The sequence below is a fragment of the Micrasema longulum genome, unplaced genomic scaffold, assembly GCF_059751315.1.
Source record: "Micrasema longulum isolate JH-2025_06_02 unplaced genomic scaffold, ASM5975131v1 h1tg000440l, whole genome shotgun sequence".
Taxonomy (NCBI): domain Eukaryota; kingdom Metazoa; phylum Arthropoda; class Insecta; order Trichoptera; family Brachycentridae; genus Micrasema; species Micrasema longulum.
This window is the reverse complement of record NW_028277639.1, coordinates 442874-463854: the sequence shown is the minus strand read 5'-3', so window position 1 is coordinate 463854 and position 20981 is coordinate 442874. Positions and strand designations below refer to the sequence as shown.

General features: G+C 35.5%; 1 protein-coding gene across 2 annotated transcripts in view; it reads left to right on the top strand.

Annotated features, from left to right (window-relative positions):
• Nucleotides 1-310: 310 nt before the first annotated feature.
• LOC148281535 (tolloid-like protein 1) overlaps nt 311-20981 on the top strand; it is a 77932-nt gene continuing 57261 nt past the window's right edge. The window contains exons 1-2 of one of the 2 annotated variants that reach the window (XM_088226574.1): nt 311-543; nt 1714-2315. In XM_088226574.1, coding sequence (XP_088082700.1) covers nt 316-543; nt 1714-2315 — 830 coding nt within the window. In that variant the 5' untranslated portion in view covers nt 311-315. Of the gene's footprint in view, nt 550-1713; nt 2316-20981 lie in introns of both variants that reach the window. The other variant, XM_088226573.1, reaches the window with a different exon arrangement.

Genomic DNA, 20981 nt, shown 5'->3' with positions numbered 1-20981 from the left:
TTTACTGAAACTTTTTTTATGGGGATGTTTCTACTGAATTATCTACCTCTACCAGGAAACTGAATTTTACTTAACAATATCTCGTTAAAAAATGACAATATAACATATTTCGTAAATACATATCTACTTGAAAGAATATTTCCAACTTTAGAATACAGGCGATAATATTTTAACATAGAAATTCGATTATATTTTTTTGCAGCTTGTTTTTAAAATGCATATTTTGTCATTGTTCTAAGACTTAAGAATAAAAAAACATGTTTATAATAACCGGTTTCCATTTTTTAAACGTTTTTAATTTTTTCAGGTACCTTCATGGGTGACATTGCAATACCCAACGTCAGCTACGAGCAATCGTGGGATGCTGATAGACTAAACAAGAGTCTTCAGCAGGAAGTGGAGAGACTCAAGCAGGAGGTCCTTCTGGAAGGACTGCAAGTGGAGGAAGAAGGACTCACTGACATCATCAGGAAGAGGACGAAACAGCCACCGCCAGAGACTGATAACTCTAAGTCGAACAGCTACAATGACCCCTCACTTAGTGTAAAGGTTTGAAACTATATGTAGACAAGGAACATACTTTTAAGCTAAGCAAGTAAATGACCCTGCTCTTGACATAAATTATCTAGCGTGGATGGTCACAAAAACTATGTTTTTAGATTTCAAAAATATAGCGTGATGACAACAGTGACGCCAAGTTTGTACAAAAATTACAATTTGTCAAAACACAATAATTTAAAAATAAAGTGGTAAAGTTTAAAACTGATCGTATACATCGATTAAATTTAAAAACACATTTATAATTTGTACGTGTCTTCTGTTACTTTACAAAATTTCGTATATTTGATATTGTGGTTGCGTATTTTATAGGTAATCTGTTTAAACTTATTTGTCAAAAGATCCAAATAGACAAATTTATTTTTGCTTAAAACGTTTCCTCTTGAAAACTGACATACCTTATTACGTAGCCAACATTCTGCGTATTCTCTCTCCGTCTCAACTAAAAACAAATTAATTGGCTATGATAAAGTGCAATCTTGATTACCAATTCCAAAACATTGTTTTTTTAGTGGTAATGTCTACGCACAATGCGCTTCTTGGTGAATGATGCAATGGTAAACATGATCTCATGATCTATTTTTGCCTTCGAAAAAAACTTTTTCTCACTCCGGTCATTCTTTTTGACCTATCTCGACCTAAATCGAAACAGTTTTGTCGAGTTTAAGATGGTGTTTCTCTCTGCATTTAATGGCAGCATTTGCCATACCCTCTCCATGTGTTTGTCCTTTCATTGGCCATAATCCAAATTTTTTTACCTCACAACCCATCATTTGATGAAATCAATCGAAAAGTGAAACTTGGTCAGTGACTTGCATTCAAGTCTAAACGCCAAGCGGCTTGCGAGCCACCGCCATAGCGCATCGGTTTAAACTAACATATTATTGAGTATTTTATATCTAACCGAATTGGAAATTCTCCAAGTCGGTATTGTCTCAATGATTTAGTATTACATTTTTTTCATTCTACATAGTAAAAATTTGCCTCTATTAGTATCGTTTAAGTATTGAAATAAATAAGTGACCCAACGACGTTGTGAGTAAAACAATGCAATATTGCACCACAAAAATGAAAATTTACGTGAACATTATAATTAAAATCACTACAAGATAATCATTAGAAAGGTTTTTACAAAATTATCCGTTTTCTTTACAGGACTTCATAGCTCCTAAATCAATTACAAGTTTTGCAAACGACAAAAGTAATCAAGAACTCAATCACCACTACGAAATCAATGTAAATAAACCCAAAGCTAATGCTGAAAGTAATAATATTAACATTTCACACGAGACTAGCACCACAGAACAAACATCTTCTAGTCAATCAACAGATTCGTCTAATCAACCAGCCACTTCTAGTCAAGCGACCAATATTTCAGAAAGTCCCAAAATTATCGAAAGCTTAGAACAAGAAGGTATACTCATAGTCAATATGTCAACAAGTAATATTATTACTTCAGATACTATATTCAGTATCACGAAATTGAGAGTAGACAGAACTCCGATCAAAAACGTTGATCTGGAGGAAAAAAAGGGGAAAATCCAAAGCAACAGCAGGGAGATTACCGGAGATGCTAACGGTAACATACATAAAGCTAAGGAAAGTTCGGCCAGGGTAACAGAAGGAGACAAGGGGAGTCCTGACAAGAATACCCAAGGTAGTACAACGGAACGACCACAGAGTAAGAATGCCCAAAGCGGCACCGAACCATCGAGAAATAGGCACAGGAAAAGAAGACATGGTAACAGAAGAAAAAGGTAAGAATCTTTGTTGTTATTGACAATTAGATGACGATAAGTACTGGTAGCATTTTTCTAGGTTAATACGCCGCATACCAAAAGCGCTTACTGCCGGTATTTCAGACGATATTGCAGCGAACACCATCTGAGTTGATGTCGTCATAAATATAATTTAGTACATAATATATCGGTGTACGCTCTAGTTCGACTAAAAATCTTAAGTTTATTTTTTGATCGGCAACGGAGTTTCACTGATAGAGTTACATAATACCTACGACAATACATTAATATTATAATTTTTAATCCATAAAATTTAAAATTTAATTCCGTAATTTCACATATACTGTTTTGTTTAGAGGTTCATATTGTTTTCGACTAATAAAAAGGTTATAGTCTGTTTGTTTTTAATAACAAATAAACGAACGCGTCATCGCATAAGTAAATATTATTTTTGGGATCCAAAGCAAAAAAATCATCAAACCATCGCTTTCTGTAATAAAATGAAATGGGCAATTATTAAACAAATTCACACGGAGAGACTAAACGGCAACATAAAAATAAACGGTAGTGTAAAACACTTTTATAAAAACTTTTTGAAACCCCATTAATACTGGCTTTTAAATTCGCAAGTTTTTATTTGAATACTTTACTTTTTAAAGTAGCGACTAAGAGGATCTTAAAAAACAAACAATTTTACAGAGAAAAAAGGTGTAGTAGAACTATTATAAAAACAAAACTAATATTATTTTATGTTTATCTAATGTAATACTCGTATATTTTAAGTTTAAGATTTTGTATTTACATGCTTTAAAGGAAAATTTTCGTTAGGTAATATATTGTGTTTAAAATATATTTATTTTATAAAATTCATTCGGAAACACGTAAAACCTAAGGTTTAAAAATAATATAAAAATCTATGCAGAATTTATTTATTTAACTTTTTGTACATAATGTTATTTGTACATTGGTGGGCTTATTGCCAAATGGCAATTTCTCCCAACCAACCATGTCATTAATTAAGATATCGTACCTACTACATATTTATTTATTATTATTCAAACCTACATTTTACATAAAAATAATTAATTTATGATGGCCTCATTTAGCCAAAATCATATCTTACGATACACATGACGATATGTAAATAAATTAAGTAGGTACATTTACGTATTACTGTTTTCTTAGCTCTTTCGTTTGAAAGCGAAACCTTATTTCCATAAATATTTTGTTTTACCTTCAAATACAATTGCATTGTTTTTCATATCTGAAAACTGTGTAGAATTAAGTACGATGTCATTGCTTAAATTGGAAATCGAATGTAATTAATTTACCTATTTTTTGAGCCCTATTTGTTGACAAGCATGACGATGGAACATAGGCTTTGTTTTTTTTTGCGCCACAACAGGCCAGAAAGCCCAATCGCAGTGTTGAATTACCTTATTACATTACATACCGTACAGAACATCCAGGCTTGAGAAAAATCACATTAAATGTAGACATGTGTTCTCGCCGGGAATCGAACTCGGAACCTTCCGTACGCGAGTCATGTATCTTAGACATAACTCCATGGAACTCTTAAACATAAACTACAGATTTCTTGTTGTGAGTCTTTCTAGATTTAAACAATAACTAAAATTAAATTTTATATTTAAAGCACTAAATTTGTAGTTATTCATTACAATAAAATAAATTTAAAAAAACGACTCTGTTTTAAACCACTATTTTTTCTATCGACCGGTTTCCAAGCTACACAATTACAGCTTGACAAAGAAACTTATGTAGATTTGAAACCATTCGGTAGGAAAAAAAAAATGTGGTTAAAAATAAACTTGTTTTTTATTTATATTTACTCAAATACTTTAGATCTTGCCTAAATGTCGTTATTTGTTTCGTCCTAGATTTTATATTTTTTTAAAATTGTGTTTTTATTTAATCATGCTTGGATATATGTTTATTCATTTATTCATTTACAAACACAAGTTCATTGTACATTAGTTGAGAAGGAAATAAACAAAAAATGTTTTTTTTGAAACTAAATTGACTGTTAAGTGTTTGGTCCATGAATAAATAAATCACAAAAAATAAGTCACAAAAATTGACACAAATGTACTTCATATATTAGTCGAATGTATTTTAACATATGGATGGGCTCTAAACTCCCAATTTTACCTTTTCACCCCAATTTCACACGACCCTTCTTTCATTTGACAACGTAAAAGGCTTTTTGCAAAGTAATTTATGACAATAAAATACAGTTGAGCGGAATGCGAGCGTGTGAATTTAATAGAAGTATTGTCAAAGCCTTTTTAAAGGCATAATTTTCTACCAAAAAACCTTCCATCAACATTTTCTTAATTTAAAAAAACCTCATCGAACCGAAATGTTTTTTCCTCCATAACTGAATGAAATATAAAATTGATTAACGTAGGATTTTAATCGATTTTTATTTAAATTTATTTTGTACTTTATTGACATAAAAAAATAATGTTTCCTTGTCTTCACCGGGGCAACGCGTGCCGAAGACACTTTAAAGTGTTCTTTTTTTTTTACAAATGAGAATACAGACAGAAAGCTTTATAAATTTTACTTCTCTTTCTTTCTTACTATTTTACTTTCTTAAATAACACGCTCTATCCTGGATTCAAACTTACATTTATTTTTTCAATGATATATTTTTTTGCCCTTTAATAATAAGAAATATTTTCATGTTTTTAAAATATTTTTTATTTCCTTTTTAATCACTATAGAATAAAAATATATCTTATGATCTGTTACAGAATACTTTCTTTTTTCTTTCTTATATAACAAAGTAACAGTATATCTGTCTTTTTATTATAGGAGCAAAAATTCATAAACATTTCTTGTATACCCACGAACAGGCCATGCCTTTGTGGGACTTTTTGTTTACTATTTATACTGTTAATATGTATTTCATTGCTATGTAATTATCCTTAATTTTTTGAATACTCTGTTTTACCTCTTTATTTAACTTTTTGTGCATAATGTTATGTGTACATTGGTGGGTTTATTGCCAAATGGCAGTTTCTTCCAACCAACCAATAAATTAATAGTTTTATTAATATAATTCAAGTCACAGAACATATTCAATAGAAAATAAAGATCAAAAAGCCAAACATATATAAAAATAGAAATAAACGTATTTGTTTATAAATTACCTTAAATCAAAACTATTACTTAATGGGAAAAGGGAAAAAAGATAAAAAAGGAAAGAAGGAAAGATTATGGAAGAGAAGGGAGATATTTCTTCAGATGTGATTTAAACAAAGACGCTGTAGTAACATCTTTGATGGTGGATGGGAGATGATTCCACAGTCGAGCCGCATGGACACAATAAGAGTTAGAAAAGAAAGAGGAATTGTGGATGGATATTAATACCCGTATGCAGAGACAAAACTTAAGGTGAGGAAAGCACATTCTAATTTTAAATGCAGAAAATAACCCGAAGGTGAAGGCAATATAATGTACTTTCCTCACCTTAAGGTTTGTCTCTGCATACAGGTATAAGAGAGTGCCTTGAGAATTAGAACGAAGAGGTAAACCATGAATCGATAAGGGTTGAAATTTTTTACGCAGGTATATAAGAACAGAAGTGAGAGGGAGTGATAGTCTCTCCACTGTCTAATTTTGAGCCATTTCAGTTGCCTACAATAATCAGAAATGTGGTCATATTTCCTAAGACCAAAAATGTACCTTATGCATGTATTCTGAAGTCGTTATAGTTTATCGAGTTGCTCACAGCTTAAATCAGTCATGGAAACATCAGCATAATCAAAAATGAATAGTAGTAATGCTTGTACAAGAGTGCATTCAGTATTAATGGGTAAGAATTTTTGCAACCTTGCCTTCATGGAAGTGTTTTCCAAACATTCATAACCATTTCCTTTTCCTTTTCCACATCTAGTGGTGGATAAGGCACTGCATTTGTAAACCAAATGCAGCGTATTTTGATAATTTGTAACATGAAAGTAAGGCGATCAGTGCCACGCTTTAGATGCCAGTCCAGATTCAAATAAAATATTTCAGTTTTAATCAATTTTTTATTTTTTTTTATTTTTTTTATTTTTACTATTTATAAGTCATAAAACATAAAGTATTTTACAAGTTTAATACTCTGAATTACATTCCCAGGAGTTACAACAACCTCATTCGGGACATAAATAATATTAGCATTTAGAAAATAACACATATTGAGAACAATAGAGAAACAAAGCAAGTTTAGCACCCTTATAACTAAATAAACAACAACAATATATACGCCTAAAACCTTTTCTTACACAAGCCGAACAACTTTATATAAAAAAACGCTTTTAAGAATAAAAATAAGTGAATATACCAAGGGAGATAAGGTCATTAACATCACATGCCATGCAGATGATGCTGCCATAGTGATGATGAGAACATATCCAACTCAATAAAAATTTTAAATTTAAAATCAATAAATATTGCGTCCACCCTGCCAGGATTCGAATCCAAGACCTTAAGCTTGGCAAGCGAACGCACCAAACATAACACGATGAGGTGGACTATTTTCCACTCGATTTCTTGATTCAGGATTTTTGTCTAAAATAAAAACTTTAATTACCAAATAATCGATTAAAAAAATAATCGAATAAATCTATTATTGGAAGTTAGTTGGTCCTTCACTACAGTGTCTACTCTTCTACAACTCTCTACTACTGTCTGCTGTTAGATACTGCCTACTTACTGTCTACTGCTCGTATTGTTGTAAGGACAAAGTGAACTATAGGGTGGCCAAAGTTCAACTGTTTCATTTTATCTCGGCAAGCCGGCTTCGACTAGGTACATACGAACCGTATTAAACTACAAAGAACTAAGCAACTCATTTCTAAACCGTAAAATAAACTTTTTGTATTTTTTATATATATTATACACGATAGGAGAGTTTACTTTAGATAGTAAACTCTCCTGTCGTGAACACATTGATAATATTGTAAACAAATCTCTCAAACTTCTCGGTTTTATCAATAGAGTGACGGCGGACTTCAAAAATATTAATACCATCAAAACTCTTTATTGCTCACTATTTCGACCCCATCTAGAATACGCTTCTCCTATTAGGTCTCCGTTCTACAGGACTCATATTGACCATATCGAGACTGTCCAACACCGTTTTCTAAGAAAAGTGGCATGGTTGCTCGGATTACAAAGGGTAATTATTCCTATTTTGAAATAGAGCAATCTCTTAATCTGTCTTCATTGGAGAGACGTAGAACTGAGATGAACCTTATATGCATTTTTAAAATACTTATCTCTGTTGCAATAAGTTTCTTTTCATGTTCCCAACCGTGTCACCTGAAGTCAAAATCTGCTATTCATAAAATCTTCTAATAGCAAATATTGGTTTTTATGCTCCAATGTCCAGAATGTGTAGATTAGTCAATTCATCACACGACTTGGAATTTTTTGGGATAGATCTTCCGGTTTTTCGTAGATCTCTTCATGACTAAACAGTGTGGGATGAAGTTGGATTAGCATGGTTTAGCTCGAAGTCTTAGGTCTTTCGTTTTTATGAATATATTGTTCACAATTATTGTTTTGCCCTTTTTTTTTTTTTTTTTTTTATATGGGAGTTGCTTTATTATTTACCTTGCTTATAATATACAAGGTTTATATTTCAAAAGTGGATTTTTCTGCAATTAAATTTCTTTAAATTGATCTAAACTGTTGGGATCAGGTGGGATATACTAATGTGGGCCAATCAGGAACTTCTCAGCATTTGCTTATGTGGAGAGGAAACCACTCAAAACTCTTCAGGAGAAGCCGGCCTGTTGGCAGTAGTCAACAGGCCTTCCGTTCCACTAGAGGAGTGTTCGGCATTTTCTTCCCTACTTTGGTTTATTTTACCAATAGCCTGCACTATATTGATCATGTATAATACTACCTCTCGTGTGAGTTCTTTATTACCTATCACCGATGGGATGTCGCATAGATCTTCACCCAAGCTTCTGCATCGCGCCTCCAGCTGTTGTCTTTGAAAGCTGAAAAGGGGGCAATGCATCAACAGGTGAGGGACATCTTGAGGAGTTTCATCGTCGCATGGGCAGCTGTCGATTTCGGAGAGCTTGAAGCGATGCAGGTAGCTCATAAACCCACCGTGACCCGTAAGCATCTGGGTGAGCTCGTAGCCAGCATTCTGCATTCTCCTGAAATCATAGGCATGGAAAATGGTAGGGAAAAACATTTTAGTTATACTTCCGGTAGGTTCACTTAAATAACGATCGTTCCAGACTTGAAGGGTTCTGCTTCTTATTTTCCTTTTGGCAAAACTGAGCGGGAAATCGGCAAAATCGGGGGCTGTCTTCTTGAGTGTAGCTTCCCGAGCCTTTTCGTCAGCCTTTTCGTTGCCAAGGATTCCGCAGTGTCCCCGTATCCAGCCGATGTACACGTTCTGGTGTCTGCATCGAAGCTTCTGGATATCTGTTCTAATGTCCATTACAATAGGGTTGACCGAATTTCGGTCAGTTATTGCATGGACGCCAGATTTGCAATCTGTCAGGATCGTTATTTTCTTCCATCTGTTTGGTGGTTTCTTCAAAACATAGACCAGGGCTTCTCTGATCGCAAAGAGTTCCGCCTGAAACACGGAGCAGAAATCGCCGAGTTTCAACTTTCTCGACGGCAGCTCTCTGACGCCATCGTAAGGTACAAACGCTGCACCCACTTTGCCGTCCAAGAGACTGCCATCTGTGTAGATCCTCAACTCTTCCTGCGCCGTCCCAGGCAGAACCTGATCATCATAGCCGTGATCTATCGGATAGCGCTCCGCCGGATGAGGAAGTGAGAAATAGTCTCCCACTCCCTGGTAAAATCTGTCCTGTGGCAAGTCTTGCAAAGTGAGGCTCTTCTTCACCTCATATGCTTCTGCAAGCTCCCTGATTCTCAAATCGAGTGGCATGAATCCACTTAAAACCTGTGCTGATACCAAGGAGATTGTTCTGTATCCCTTGCATGACCTGATGGCTATTTGTCGTTGGATGGAGTTCAATTTCTTCCGATTGACTTTCCTGTTGACCGCGTCCACCCACACGCTTGAGGCGTACGTAATCAGAGGCTCTACAGCGCCTACGTATATTTGCTGCATAACCTCCGGCGATGCACCCCATGTGGGTTTGGCGGCTCTCACGAGTTTGTTTGTAATACCTGCGGCTTTTTTACAAACACCGTCAACGTGTTTGGACCAATTTAGGTTGCGATCTATGGTAAGACCCAAAACCTTAAAGTGGTCCACATAGTTCAACTGGACTCCGTTCATATGAATGGTTGGCTGGCGGTCCTTTCTTCTGGTTATAAACATCACGTTGGTTTTGTCTTCAGCGAATTGGAGTTTAGCTTTTGAGCCCCATGTTGTGATAATCTTCAGCGCATTGTCTGTCATCTTCTCAAGTTTTGTTGTATTGTCTGCCACGGCTGTCAAGAGAAGGTCGTCCGCAAATGCCTTCAGTTCGACTCCCGCACCCAAGTCTTTCTGGAGTACATCATCTAAGATGTAATTCCAGAAGCTCGGTCCACAGGAGGATCCCTGAACGCATCCTTTGGTCGTTACCTTTTCGAGAGTGGCATCGAAGTGTGACAATACAACTTTCCTTTGTTGATGATAGCTCTTCACCAACATGAACAAGTTTCGAGGGCACTTCTTATTGCTCAGTTGGCACATTAAAAATGGCCACCAAGCGTTATCAAAGGCTCCTCTTATGTCGAGCGAGATCGCTATGATCATTTTCTTGTCATGCAGTGCAGTCCTGATTACCTTAACTGATGCGTTAAGAGCGTCTTCTGTTGATTTCTGGGGTGTAAATCCGTATTGTTTCTGACTCAACTTACCTTTGCGATGAAAATGCCAGTTGATCCGATTGATCATCAGCTTTTCTAGTACTTTGCCAAATACCGAGATAAGTCCTATCGGTCTGTAGGACTTGATGTCTTGAAGGTCATCCTTTCCCGGTTTGGGTATGACAATGACCTTCGCTATTTTCCATTGAGATGGAAAGTGGCTCACTCTGAGACATGCATTATACATACCCAGCACCAGAGACCTGTTCACATTGAAGAAGTGAAGGCAGATGTCCGCGGTGAAATGGTCTTCACCGGGCGCCTTTTCTGGATTAATATTTGATATTATATCCTCAATCTCCTCCGCCGTAAATATCGGGTCGCTTTCTGTATACGGTATGATTTCTGCTATCCGCCTGATGTCGATTTGCTCACTAGTCTCTTGTTGTGTATTGTCGTCCGGAAAGAACCTCTCCAATAGACGTCTAGCGCTTTCCTCAGCCGAAGCCAAGTATTCGCTGCCATCCTTAAGCGTCGCTAATGGAGTAGTCTTTTTCCGGTTGACCAGCACTCTGTGAATTGCAGACCAGGCGGTTTCTCTGTTTTGAGAGCCGCAGTAATTCTTCCAGGATTCCGTTTTTGCTTTTTCAATGGCGATTTTGTAGGCTTGTTTAGCCTCGAGGTACTCAGGAAGTGTCTTAGTCTCTCTACGGAGAGAACCTGAGTTCTGAAGCCTGTGCCTGCATTTCCTAGCAACTTTCTTTAGTTTATCGAGCTCAGTGTTCCACCAAGGACAGGGTTGCCTTTTGAAGGGTTTCCTGATTGGTATACTTGCTTTGCACGATTCGTCTAAAATTTCCATCAACAAAATGATTTTCTTCTCCAAATCCAGCGAGTTACTTACTTCGGAGAAAGACATCTGTGATATTTTACGTTCCTTTAATTTACGTCGAACTTCTTTCGAAAATTTCTCCCAGTTGGCCTTTTTGTTGTTATAAATGGCCGTTTTGGTTTCCGTAGGGTTCCATATTCTGGCTGAAATTTCGAAGTATATAGGATTGTGATCACTAAGATGGTTATTGTTAGACTCCACTCTCCATCTGTCGACGGTGTCTATCAGACTTGAAGAGCAGAATGTTATGTCAATAACGCTCTTGAGGTGGAGGTGACCGCAAAAGGCCTCGAAAGTGGGCCGATTACCTTCATTCAAGGTGTGCAAATTAAGTTCAGACAAGAAATCTGCAACTTTTTCGCCCTTTCGGTCCGTTCTTGCGCTTCCCCACCACACATTTTTGGCGTTAAGATCACCTCCTATGAGAATGGGAACATCTCCCAGGAGCCTGAGTTTATCTAGTGCGGGAGCAACATCCGAGGTTGGTTCCACGTACATGGATCCGATTACCATGGGTCCGGCGTCAGTTGTTATTTGAACCAGCGTTGTATTAGAGTCACTGTATTTACTCAACAGAATTCCATTTAAATTGGGTTTGCAGATTATAACCGCTGCTTTACAGACATGCTGCGATGATGTTACCGATTGATAGACGGTAATTCCCGATGCATTAATTTTGCCTGTGTTGCCCGTGTAAGGCTCCTGAAGCAGCAGTATATCCGCCCCCCGTCTGTTGGCCAGTGCTTCTTCTTGTGCCGCTTTGCAGCGGCCCAGGTTCCATTGTATAACTTTAGTCGCGCCGGCGATGTGTGAATGGATCCCGGTTGTGGTTGTCAGAATGGAGCTAGCCATAATTGACTCTCTCCATAGTTCTCATCATCATTTTGATTCGATAGGGACATTCCCTATCGTTGGCCCTGTGCTTAGATGCCTCGGTTTTACCCTTAGCCATCTTGATGCAGTTCCAGCATCGATAATCGGTTTCTTTGTCCTTCTTGGTGCAGGTTATAGATTTGTGGTCTCCTGCACAATGCAAGCAACGGTCTTTATTTTCCAGGCATCTTGCCACAGAATGACCAAAGCCCATGCATTTGTAGCATTGCATTAAGGGGCAGCTGTCTTCGACCTGCACCCTCTGATAACCGATGCTGATTCGGCCTTGGCTGATCATGGCTTCTCTCACCTCCTTGCTTACAAGTAGGACGGCATTTCTCAAACGCTCACTGTTCTTGTTGCGGAATGACCTTTGCAACTTTAAAGCGTCTTTGTTTTCCCCCGCGGCCTCGAAGATCGAGTCATTCTGCTGGAGAATGTATTCGATCAGGTCTTCATCGTGGGTTTCTTTTTCAATGCCTTTCAGCAGGACTGTCGGCATTAACCTTTTGCCCTCCTTGGCGACCAGGTTTCCCTTGGTCAACCTTGGGAGAGCAGCCCTTATAGTTTCGGCATCATTGGACGTTGGGAGCTTAATGATAACCTTGTTATCCTTAGCTGGAATCATGGCACTTACTCCGACCTTCAAGACGGATGGTCTGACATCCTGTCTCAATGAAGCCATGATGTCAGAGCTCGTCTTGGATTTGTCCGAAGAACTGATGATGACAGCATGGGAGGATCCTGATGCTGCCATGGAAGCATAGCTTTTCGGACTGGCTGAAGATGGAGCATTGGCGAAGACACTTCTCTGCATCAGAGCGATTTTTTCTTTCAAGTAAGTCGTCTCTTGCTGCTGGGATTTTCTGGACATCGCGGAGGCCAAATCGATGATGTCTGTAAACAGATTCATCAGGCCTTCGCGGGTCTCTTTTGTAATATTCCCTTTCAAAGGGTCCACCATGCGCAAGCCTTTGGTCGAAAGGGTTATCATGTTCAAAGACATGGCGTCGAGAGGCATGTCTTCTGACTTACTTTCTTGGCTTATTTTCTGGCTCGAAGTGGGCGGGGGGGTCCTCTGGGAAGCGATTAGCGAAGTCGAAGGGGTTGGTGCTGTTTGGGACGTTGTCCCAGAACCAGAGGGAGTCGGCTCCTTTGTATCGGCTGTCTTCGGGATTGCCTCTTTTGCCTTGGCTTGGGTCTGGCGAGTCGATTTCTTCAGTTGCTGCAGCTTCTTGGGTTGCTCGGGCTTTTTTTCCATGACGGGATTTCCTTTCTTCGGCTGGTCCTTCTTGATCTTCAGTTCCGGGCTGCTTTTCGATCTAATAATGACAGGGGGAGAACGAGGCGTCAAAATTGATGTCTCGAAGGGGTTCTTTGCAGGCGAAGGCGTCGCCGTGGCCTTTCTCTCCGGCGTCGACATTCCCAGCTGCTGATTTGCGGTCGGGATTGGACCTGGAAGGACGTCGGCGTCCCTCTTCAGCTGGAAGCTGGAGACGGAGTGTCTACACCCTCACTCGGAGATTCCAGGTGAGGTAAAACAACGCTCGACGGAAACCGTCCAATCACCTGCGCTGATTTGATCCTGTTAGTAAAAACAGGTCAAGCAGCTGAGGTGGTCGACCAGGAATGCGACCTTAACGAGGACCGGTGAATCTAATCTAAGCGAAAGCTGGTCACTGCAGGACTAGAGTGGGTACTCGACACCTGCGCGCCAACCCGTTACCAAACCTCGAGAATGGCCGAAAGAAAAATAAATTCCTTCCCGCCAACCGAGGGCAGCCGCAAAAACTAAACCCTAGCCCGAGGAGGATATAGCCTCACAACCGCGAACGAAATATAACCGGTTCTGGTCCGACGACCTGTCCCCGGCAACCCCGCCCGCAGCCGGACAAACCTGACACTACCCCGGGAGCGAAGTGGTTTGAGAGGTTGGGGGGTAACTCCCTCGCTCACGTACCCTCCGCCCGCAACTGATACACCGAACACCCGCTAAGAGGGGGTGAGTCCTCTAGTTGGCGTAGTGTTTTGCCCTTGTTTGTCTTTGCTAAATAGTTTTATGTTATTTTTGTTCAGTTTCTTGCATTTATGTTTCTTCATGTAACTGTTGTAATTGGCTTAGGCCGTATACATATATAATAAATAAATATATTTATTAATATACACGGCAAGCAGTGCCTTTTACTATACAAAAAAATCCTAGTGCGTAGAATAATATACAGTATATAAACCAAGAAAAAATAGAGCACAAAATGTTTACATATACATATTATCTATATATACTCGTAACACATTGGTTTCATACAATGATCACGCGTGTAAAAAAAACTTTAAAAGGCACATAAAAACTCTGAAGTTAGATTTTTTTTAAATTAACAGTTAGGTATATCTTAAATCCTATACAATATACATTGAACAAAAAATAACACAAAATATAATTATACCAAGTTAAAGAGAAAAAATGCTTTACAAAACAATTTACAGTGTATACTCGTATTCACAAAATATACAAAAAGTTTAAATAAAGTAAATAGAAAGCAAAATAAATTTAAAAATATATTATATTATTTTCGTTTAAGCATCAACTTTGCGGTCAAAAATTTGAACTAATAAATATTAGTATATAACCACATGCCAAATTTTTTAGTCTACCGGTTTCGAGACGTACCCGTCTCTTCGTCAAGACACTCACTACACCAACATGCAAATACTAAAATGCACTTCCTCTTCACCATCGCCGTAATATATTTATATATATATATTTCCAAAAATACATGCTACTAATAAGGTAATATAATTATTTTTTTAAATTTACTGGACAGTATTTGAATTAATTTCAAATTGTAAGAAAAGTGACATTTCTTTATTAGTCTTTTTCAGGACCTCCACATTGCTTACCAAATCTATTTACGGTCTACGAAGCATTCTTCTGTGAAGTATTTATTTATATGTTTATACTTTTACAATGTTTGTATTCTTTTTTTATTCAGAATAATGTTCCTTCACTGGGGTTGTCCCGTGCTGAGGGAAACATTGTATACATCTCGAATGCCTCCCACTGGTTTGTAGTGTGTCCTTTAAAACCCAGGTTACTGAAGTATTTGTGTGAAACATAAAAACTAAACAAATTCACCCCGTCTACGCTTGCTTCTTCTTATGATGAAACAACCCTATTTTATTTTTGATTCCCTTTTCGAGTTATTTTTTTAAAATACGTTTGAGTGTTTGCTGTTAAACTTTCTTTATAAAACTGTGAAAAAACTAAAAGTTCAATCATAGTAGAAAATGACAAATAATTTATATCGAAACATTTTCTTTGAGCATTTGACTGTTTCACCACGTTTACTCTTGTTTATAGATTTTCTAGTAGTTGTTTGCACTACTTTTTCATTTCCGGACTGTTCAGGATTTGTTGTGTAGTATAGTGTTCTTCAAAGCTCATACATATTTGTATAGTATGTACATTATACGTGTATTTGTATGTATGCTGATATTGTATTTGTATGTATGTTGATATTTTATTTACAATCAAACAAAATGATATGTATTGATCGTGAATCAATAAAATTTTAAGCACTTGGTAATAATCCATTTATGAACAATAAAAGTCCACGATGTGTGAGTATGTCCAAATGCTTGCAAACTAGCTGGATTTTCTCCCAGGGTAGTTATTTATATTTAAATTTATTGCAACAGAGAGGGTAAACATCATTGAGAAGGGAATATGGAAGTCTAGGCATTTGGCAGAATGGTGAATGTTACACAGTGTGTAAAGTGGCCATTTAAACCAGCCAATGACAGGTCATAAGCCCTGTAAATGCCTAGACTTCCATATTTCCTTCTCAATGATATTTTCCCTCTATGTTGCAAAAAAAATACATAAAACCTTAAATAAATTTAACCCTTTGAACTTTTTCAAAGATGGTGAATAGTAATTTTATTTATTTATTCATGCATTTCAAAATATATATAGTTTTTTGTTCACTTTGCCCAGCTGTATGAAACAGTTCTTATGATTTTTTGTTGTATGACTTTAGAATGTTTTATTATTCAATTTTGTTTTTTACATTTATTCTTGAATTGTTTAAACTTTCAACTGAATATGATTTTCGGTTAGTTTTTTAAATATAAATATTGTATAATTTTTAGTTTTAATAATTTTTTTAAAAATCTTGGGTATAAGGAAATTTGTTTAAAAAAAAAATAAATATTAAACCAAATATGTTACTACTCGTATTACAAATTTTTGGAAAAGGCAGATTTTCCGTTTATTTTAATAAAATAAAAATAAAGAAAAAGTCCATTTCGAACTATATTTATATATACACAAATTTAGGTTCCGTATGTTTGTGGCCGCAAATTTTGGAAAGAAATCGATGGATTGACTCAAAATTTTTACAGAACATTGCATTTCAGTAGAAGAGTACTTTTTATTCGGAAGTTCTAACGGAAATGGAACATTCTATGCATTTTAAATCGATTCATAATTTGTCATAGTTAACATGTACTGAATGACAGTTTTAAGCTAGGGTTTCCTAGGACAGCGGTGCCCGTATTTTAACGGCCGTAGTGAACAGTGATGCGGTTGACAGCCATCGTAACGGTGACTAGAAAGTGATTTCCTATGAAAATGGTGTTGATAAAACCGTTAAAAAATAAAACCAATCTCTATTCACCACTACGACGGCTGCCTACCGCATCACCGTTCACTACGGCCGTTAAGATACGGGCACCGCTGTCCTAGGAAACCCTAGCTTTACTCGGAGCTTGTCCAGAATGACCGCATTCGCTGCGATTCAGTGCCTCGATTGTGAACGCTATCTTCATTTGTGTATATCAAGACGGTATACTCAATTTCTGTACTACCTGCATCCTTCCTCGGTATGTTCTACCTACTTGCTATATCGACATCATATGATCGAAATACGCCGATAAATGACCGCTAAAAAATAGTCTGCGTTTCTTACGTCATTAACATTTAAAACAGTTCTCATTTATATTTAAAATAGGCTTCTTTGATAGAAAGTGCCCACTTCAAAACGATTATAAACTCCAATAAATCCCAATTCAAGCAAAAAATCCTCGCTTGAACATGTTTTTTTTTACTTTTAACCATTGTCAAAAAGATATGCTTAACGATCGTCTGCATTTATCAACTGATTTAGTACGTAGTGATTACAAAGCCGGCTCTCGATACGTTCTCTCAGAAAGATGGTAAAACAGTTGGAAAAAATATAATAACTAAATTATTTTTTTACAGTGGTAACTTTCTAACTATAAGACAGAACCAAACGAGATTATTTTTGCATCTAGCCGCTCGTTCCTCATAATCTGACAGTTATGTAGGAATACAATTCGACTTCAAAATTTACTTATTTCTCTCTCATATTTTTAATAAGCTTTTAAAAAAAGTGCTTACCTCAAAACAATAAAAAATTTAAATAAATCGTAATTAAATAAAAATTGCTCGTTGGAACAAAATTTTTGTCACTATTAATGCGTAGATAAACGTATCGAAGGGTTCTTCACCCGTCGGTATAAACCGATGTACTTACATCAAAATAAAATATTCTAGTGTAAAAATACGCTTTTAAATATAAATTTCATAATATCAACCATGTCGGGAATCGGACCCGAGACCTCTTGCATGGTATGCTGACGCGCTGACCAGTACACTACGAGACCGACAGAATTAGAAACAGATTCCTAAAAATTAGATATTACATTCTAAAAATCTAAAAGATATACAATTTTCTGCTGTACGGAGTTCAGGGGAGGATGGGTCTCGCGTGTTTTTTTTATTAAGATTTGAATGTTTTAATATTAGCTATTGCTTTTAAGATTTCGGAAAGATCACTTATGTTTTTTCCTAACGTATGAATAATGATTTAAAGCTGCAGTTGAATTGCATCTGTTTAAATGTAAATTATTTGGAAATCTAGAGTTTTACATTGTTCTTACTTTAATATTCATTGTAAATTGTATTATTTTCATTGCTGACGTACATTATTTGTTCCAAAAAAACTAATAAAATTTTGAAGTCAATCAGTTTTGGAATTTAGAATAATTGAATAAGGATGTGCAAGTGACACATTGATCAAACAAATAATTATTGCACAAAAAGCTTAAATAAAAATTATCTTAAGAGTCCCAATCAGAACTAGCTCCCTCGGTATGTTCGTAAATCTTAAAGTAACATCTGTAAAACAACTTTACGTAAAAGCTCTGTAACTGTACGCACACAAAAATTATTCTGTACCTTCCATAACTCATTTCACAAATATAAAAGTTGCTAGATACGCCACCCTGATGCTGCAAAAACAATTAAAAATTCATACAACCTTTGTTCGAAGAGGATTGGCCTACTACTCGGTTAAAGTGTACAATCTACTTCTATTGTCCATAAGGACAATTATTTAGTACTCGCAGTAAAAAAATGCCATTAAGAAATGGATAATGGAGGTGGGTTGCGCACGGATCGATGAGTGGATCAAGCCAAATATGTAAAAAATTGTGTCCTATTTATGAAATTCAGTCTACAAGTCTATATGAATTCGTTATGTTTTTTTTATGATTATTTTAGTTTATATTGCTTTTTATGTTTAAGATGATAATAAGGTCAATTATAAGAATTACGTATTTATTTTCTCATTATATTGACTATGTCAATTTTTTTATATTTTTTTTTTATAAATTTCATAAAAGATACATGTTTTTAAAAAATTTAGTACATTTCTACTTTTACACGTAACTCTCCAACAAAAGAGACTAACTCTTGTCCTTGAAGAGTGACTTACACTGTTGTAGTTGTAATTTAATATAATTTAAGACATGGTTTACCTAGCATTCAGCAAATAAACATAGAACACACAAAAAACATAAAATAAAATCAGTAACAGATATCTACAAATATGTAGTAAACATAAACGAGTAATTAGAGTGTGTCTAAAACATACGTTTCACGTACCAATGCAGTACCGTATGGTGTAAATAAATATAGAATAAAAAATACAAACAGAACGATATATGTTCAATATTTTGGAAGAGCGTATTAAGCTCTCTAGGACAAAAACAATTTTCAAGAAAGTAGTTAAGGACTGGATTTTTCTTAGTAGGAGGGATTTGTGTAGGAAACTCTTGATGATGATTTTCCAAATGTTTGAGTTTACTGTTTACCATATCGATGTGCCATATATATTTATATATGTATTTAAAAATAATTAAAAAAAGATGTTTCTGATCCTAGATTTGTGGTGAATACTCATGTGTCTGTGTCAACTAATTGCTAGTCCCATCTCAACACAGGACTCTTAGTCCCATGGAGTTGGGACTTATGTCTCAAATAATCTACAATAAACTTACGTATGTAAATAAATAAATATGTGACGTTGTATGTAAAGTAGTTTCACTGCGGGGTTTTCTTTTTACTCTGGTGAAGAAGAGGCCGAGTATTTTCGTACATTTGTTGACGTTGTAAATAGAAAAGTAAACTCAAACATATTAGAGAAGTATTCGGCAAACGTTATTTTGCCTCGGTCGTTTTTCATTTGATGACTTTCGTGTGTGTAGCCACGTGAAAACCCTATGTGGGTACTTCAAACACTCTATTTGGAGAAAAATCTTTTACATTCTGCCAATATTCGTACGGAGTACGAAGATAGATGTTTTTCCAGGAGCTTTTTATACGTTCTTGGGATAAAATGCGAAAGGCTGAAGGAAATGCGAATGACTCCTGTCATTTAATTTCGAACCCCTAATATCTCGTTAGTCATTGCCATTTATTTAAAATTATACATATAATCATACAAGGTGTTATTTAAACCTTGTCACATCCGAAAACACGATGATCAGTATGGGCAAAAAGACATATTAGCATATTTAAAAAAATACTTAGAACAAAAAAATAAAAAAATAAAAAAAAGTTCAAAAAACAAATGGTTGCTTACTTCTGCAGGAAAGAAACGAGGGGGACGTGGCCGCACGGTTGACAGTGTATCAGACTCCCCCCTCCCTCTCCTCGTTTCTCCCCTGCAAAAGTAAACAATCATTTTTTTTTAAATATTTTATTTTAGTAAACTTTATTCGTTCTAAAAATTTATTTTTCATCGTGGTTTTGGATGTGACGGGGTTTAAAGAACACCCTGTATAACGACGTCCGTAAGAAATAATATCCTAGTATTTTTTTCGTCGTGTATTTCACTACTCAAAGAACTGTCTAAAAGGTAAGAAAAAAATAGTTATCAATGAAAGTACAAAAAAGAGAAGGAAACAAAAAACATAAATGGAAGTAGTTTAAAAATTAAAATAAAAGTAAAAAAAGATAAATAAAAGTTTGTAGTTAGTACATACAAATAGAAATAATATTAAAAAGGAAGATATTTTTTTTGTTAAAGTAACTAAAATGTAAGAATTAAAATGAAGAGTGAAAAACATGCTCAGATTTACAAAAAATAATTTTAAAACATTTTCAAAAAGGAAAAAAATAAATATACACAAACATATTTTATGGGATTCAAAGAAACGATGAGAAGAATCTTTTAATGAAATAATAAAAGACAATAAATTTAAGTCAATTTAAAAAACATCTTCACCTCAAGAATGTAGTAGATTGTAGGAATTTTTAAGTTATGTTAATAAACCATTATTATCATATTATTTGAAAACCGCCAATGACAGGTCATAAGTCCAGTAAATGCCTTGACTTCCATATTCCGTTCTCAAAAATTATTCCACTTTCTGTTGCAATAGATTTTTATTTATTTTTCTTACCTACACTTAAATAATACCTACCGTAAACATATTTGTTTTGCCAAAAACTCTAATAATTGTTTAAAAACTTTTAATTATGTACCAACCGACTTTTAAGTATTTTTTTTATATAAATCTAAATTTAATTCGATACTTAAAAAAAACTCTTTATTGGCTTTATATTTTTTAGACCGTCGTGTTATACCATACAATGTATGAATTTTAATTTTGTAACTGTCATGTAAAAGCTCACTGGTTGTTTATAATAAACAATAAAATACTTTAATTTTTTTACTTTGTTTAAAATATTTTTTTTAAATAAACTGTAATATAATCCGTGTTTCGATATTAGATTATAA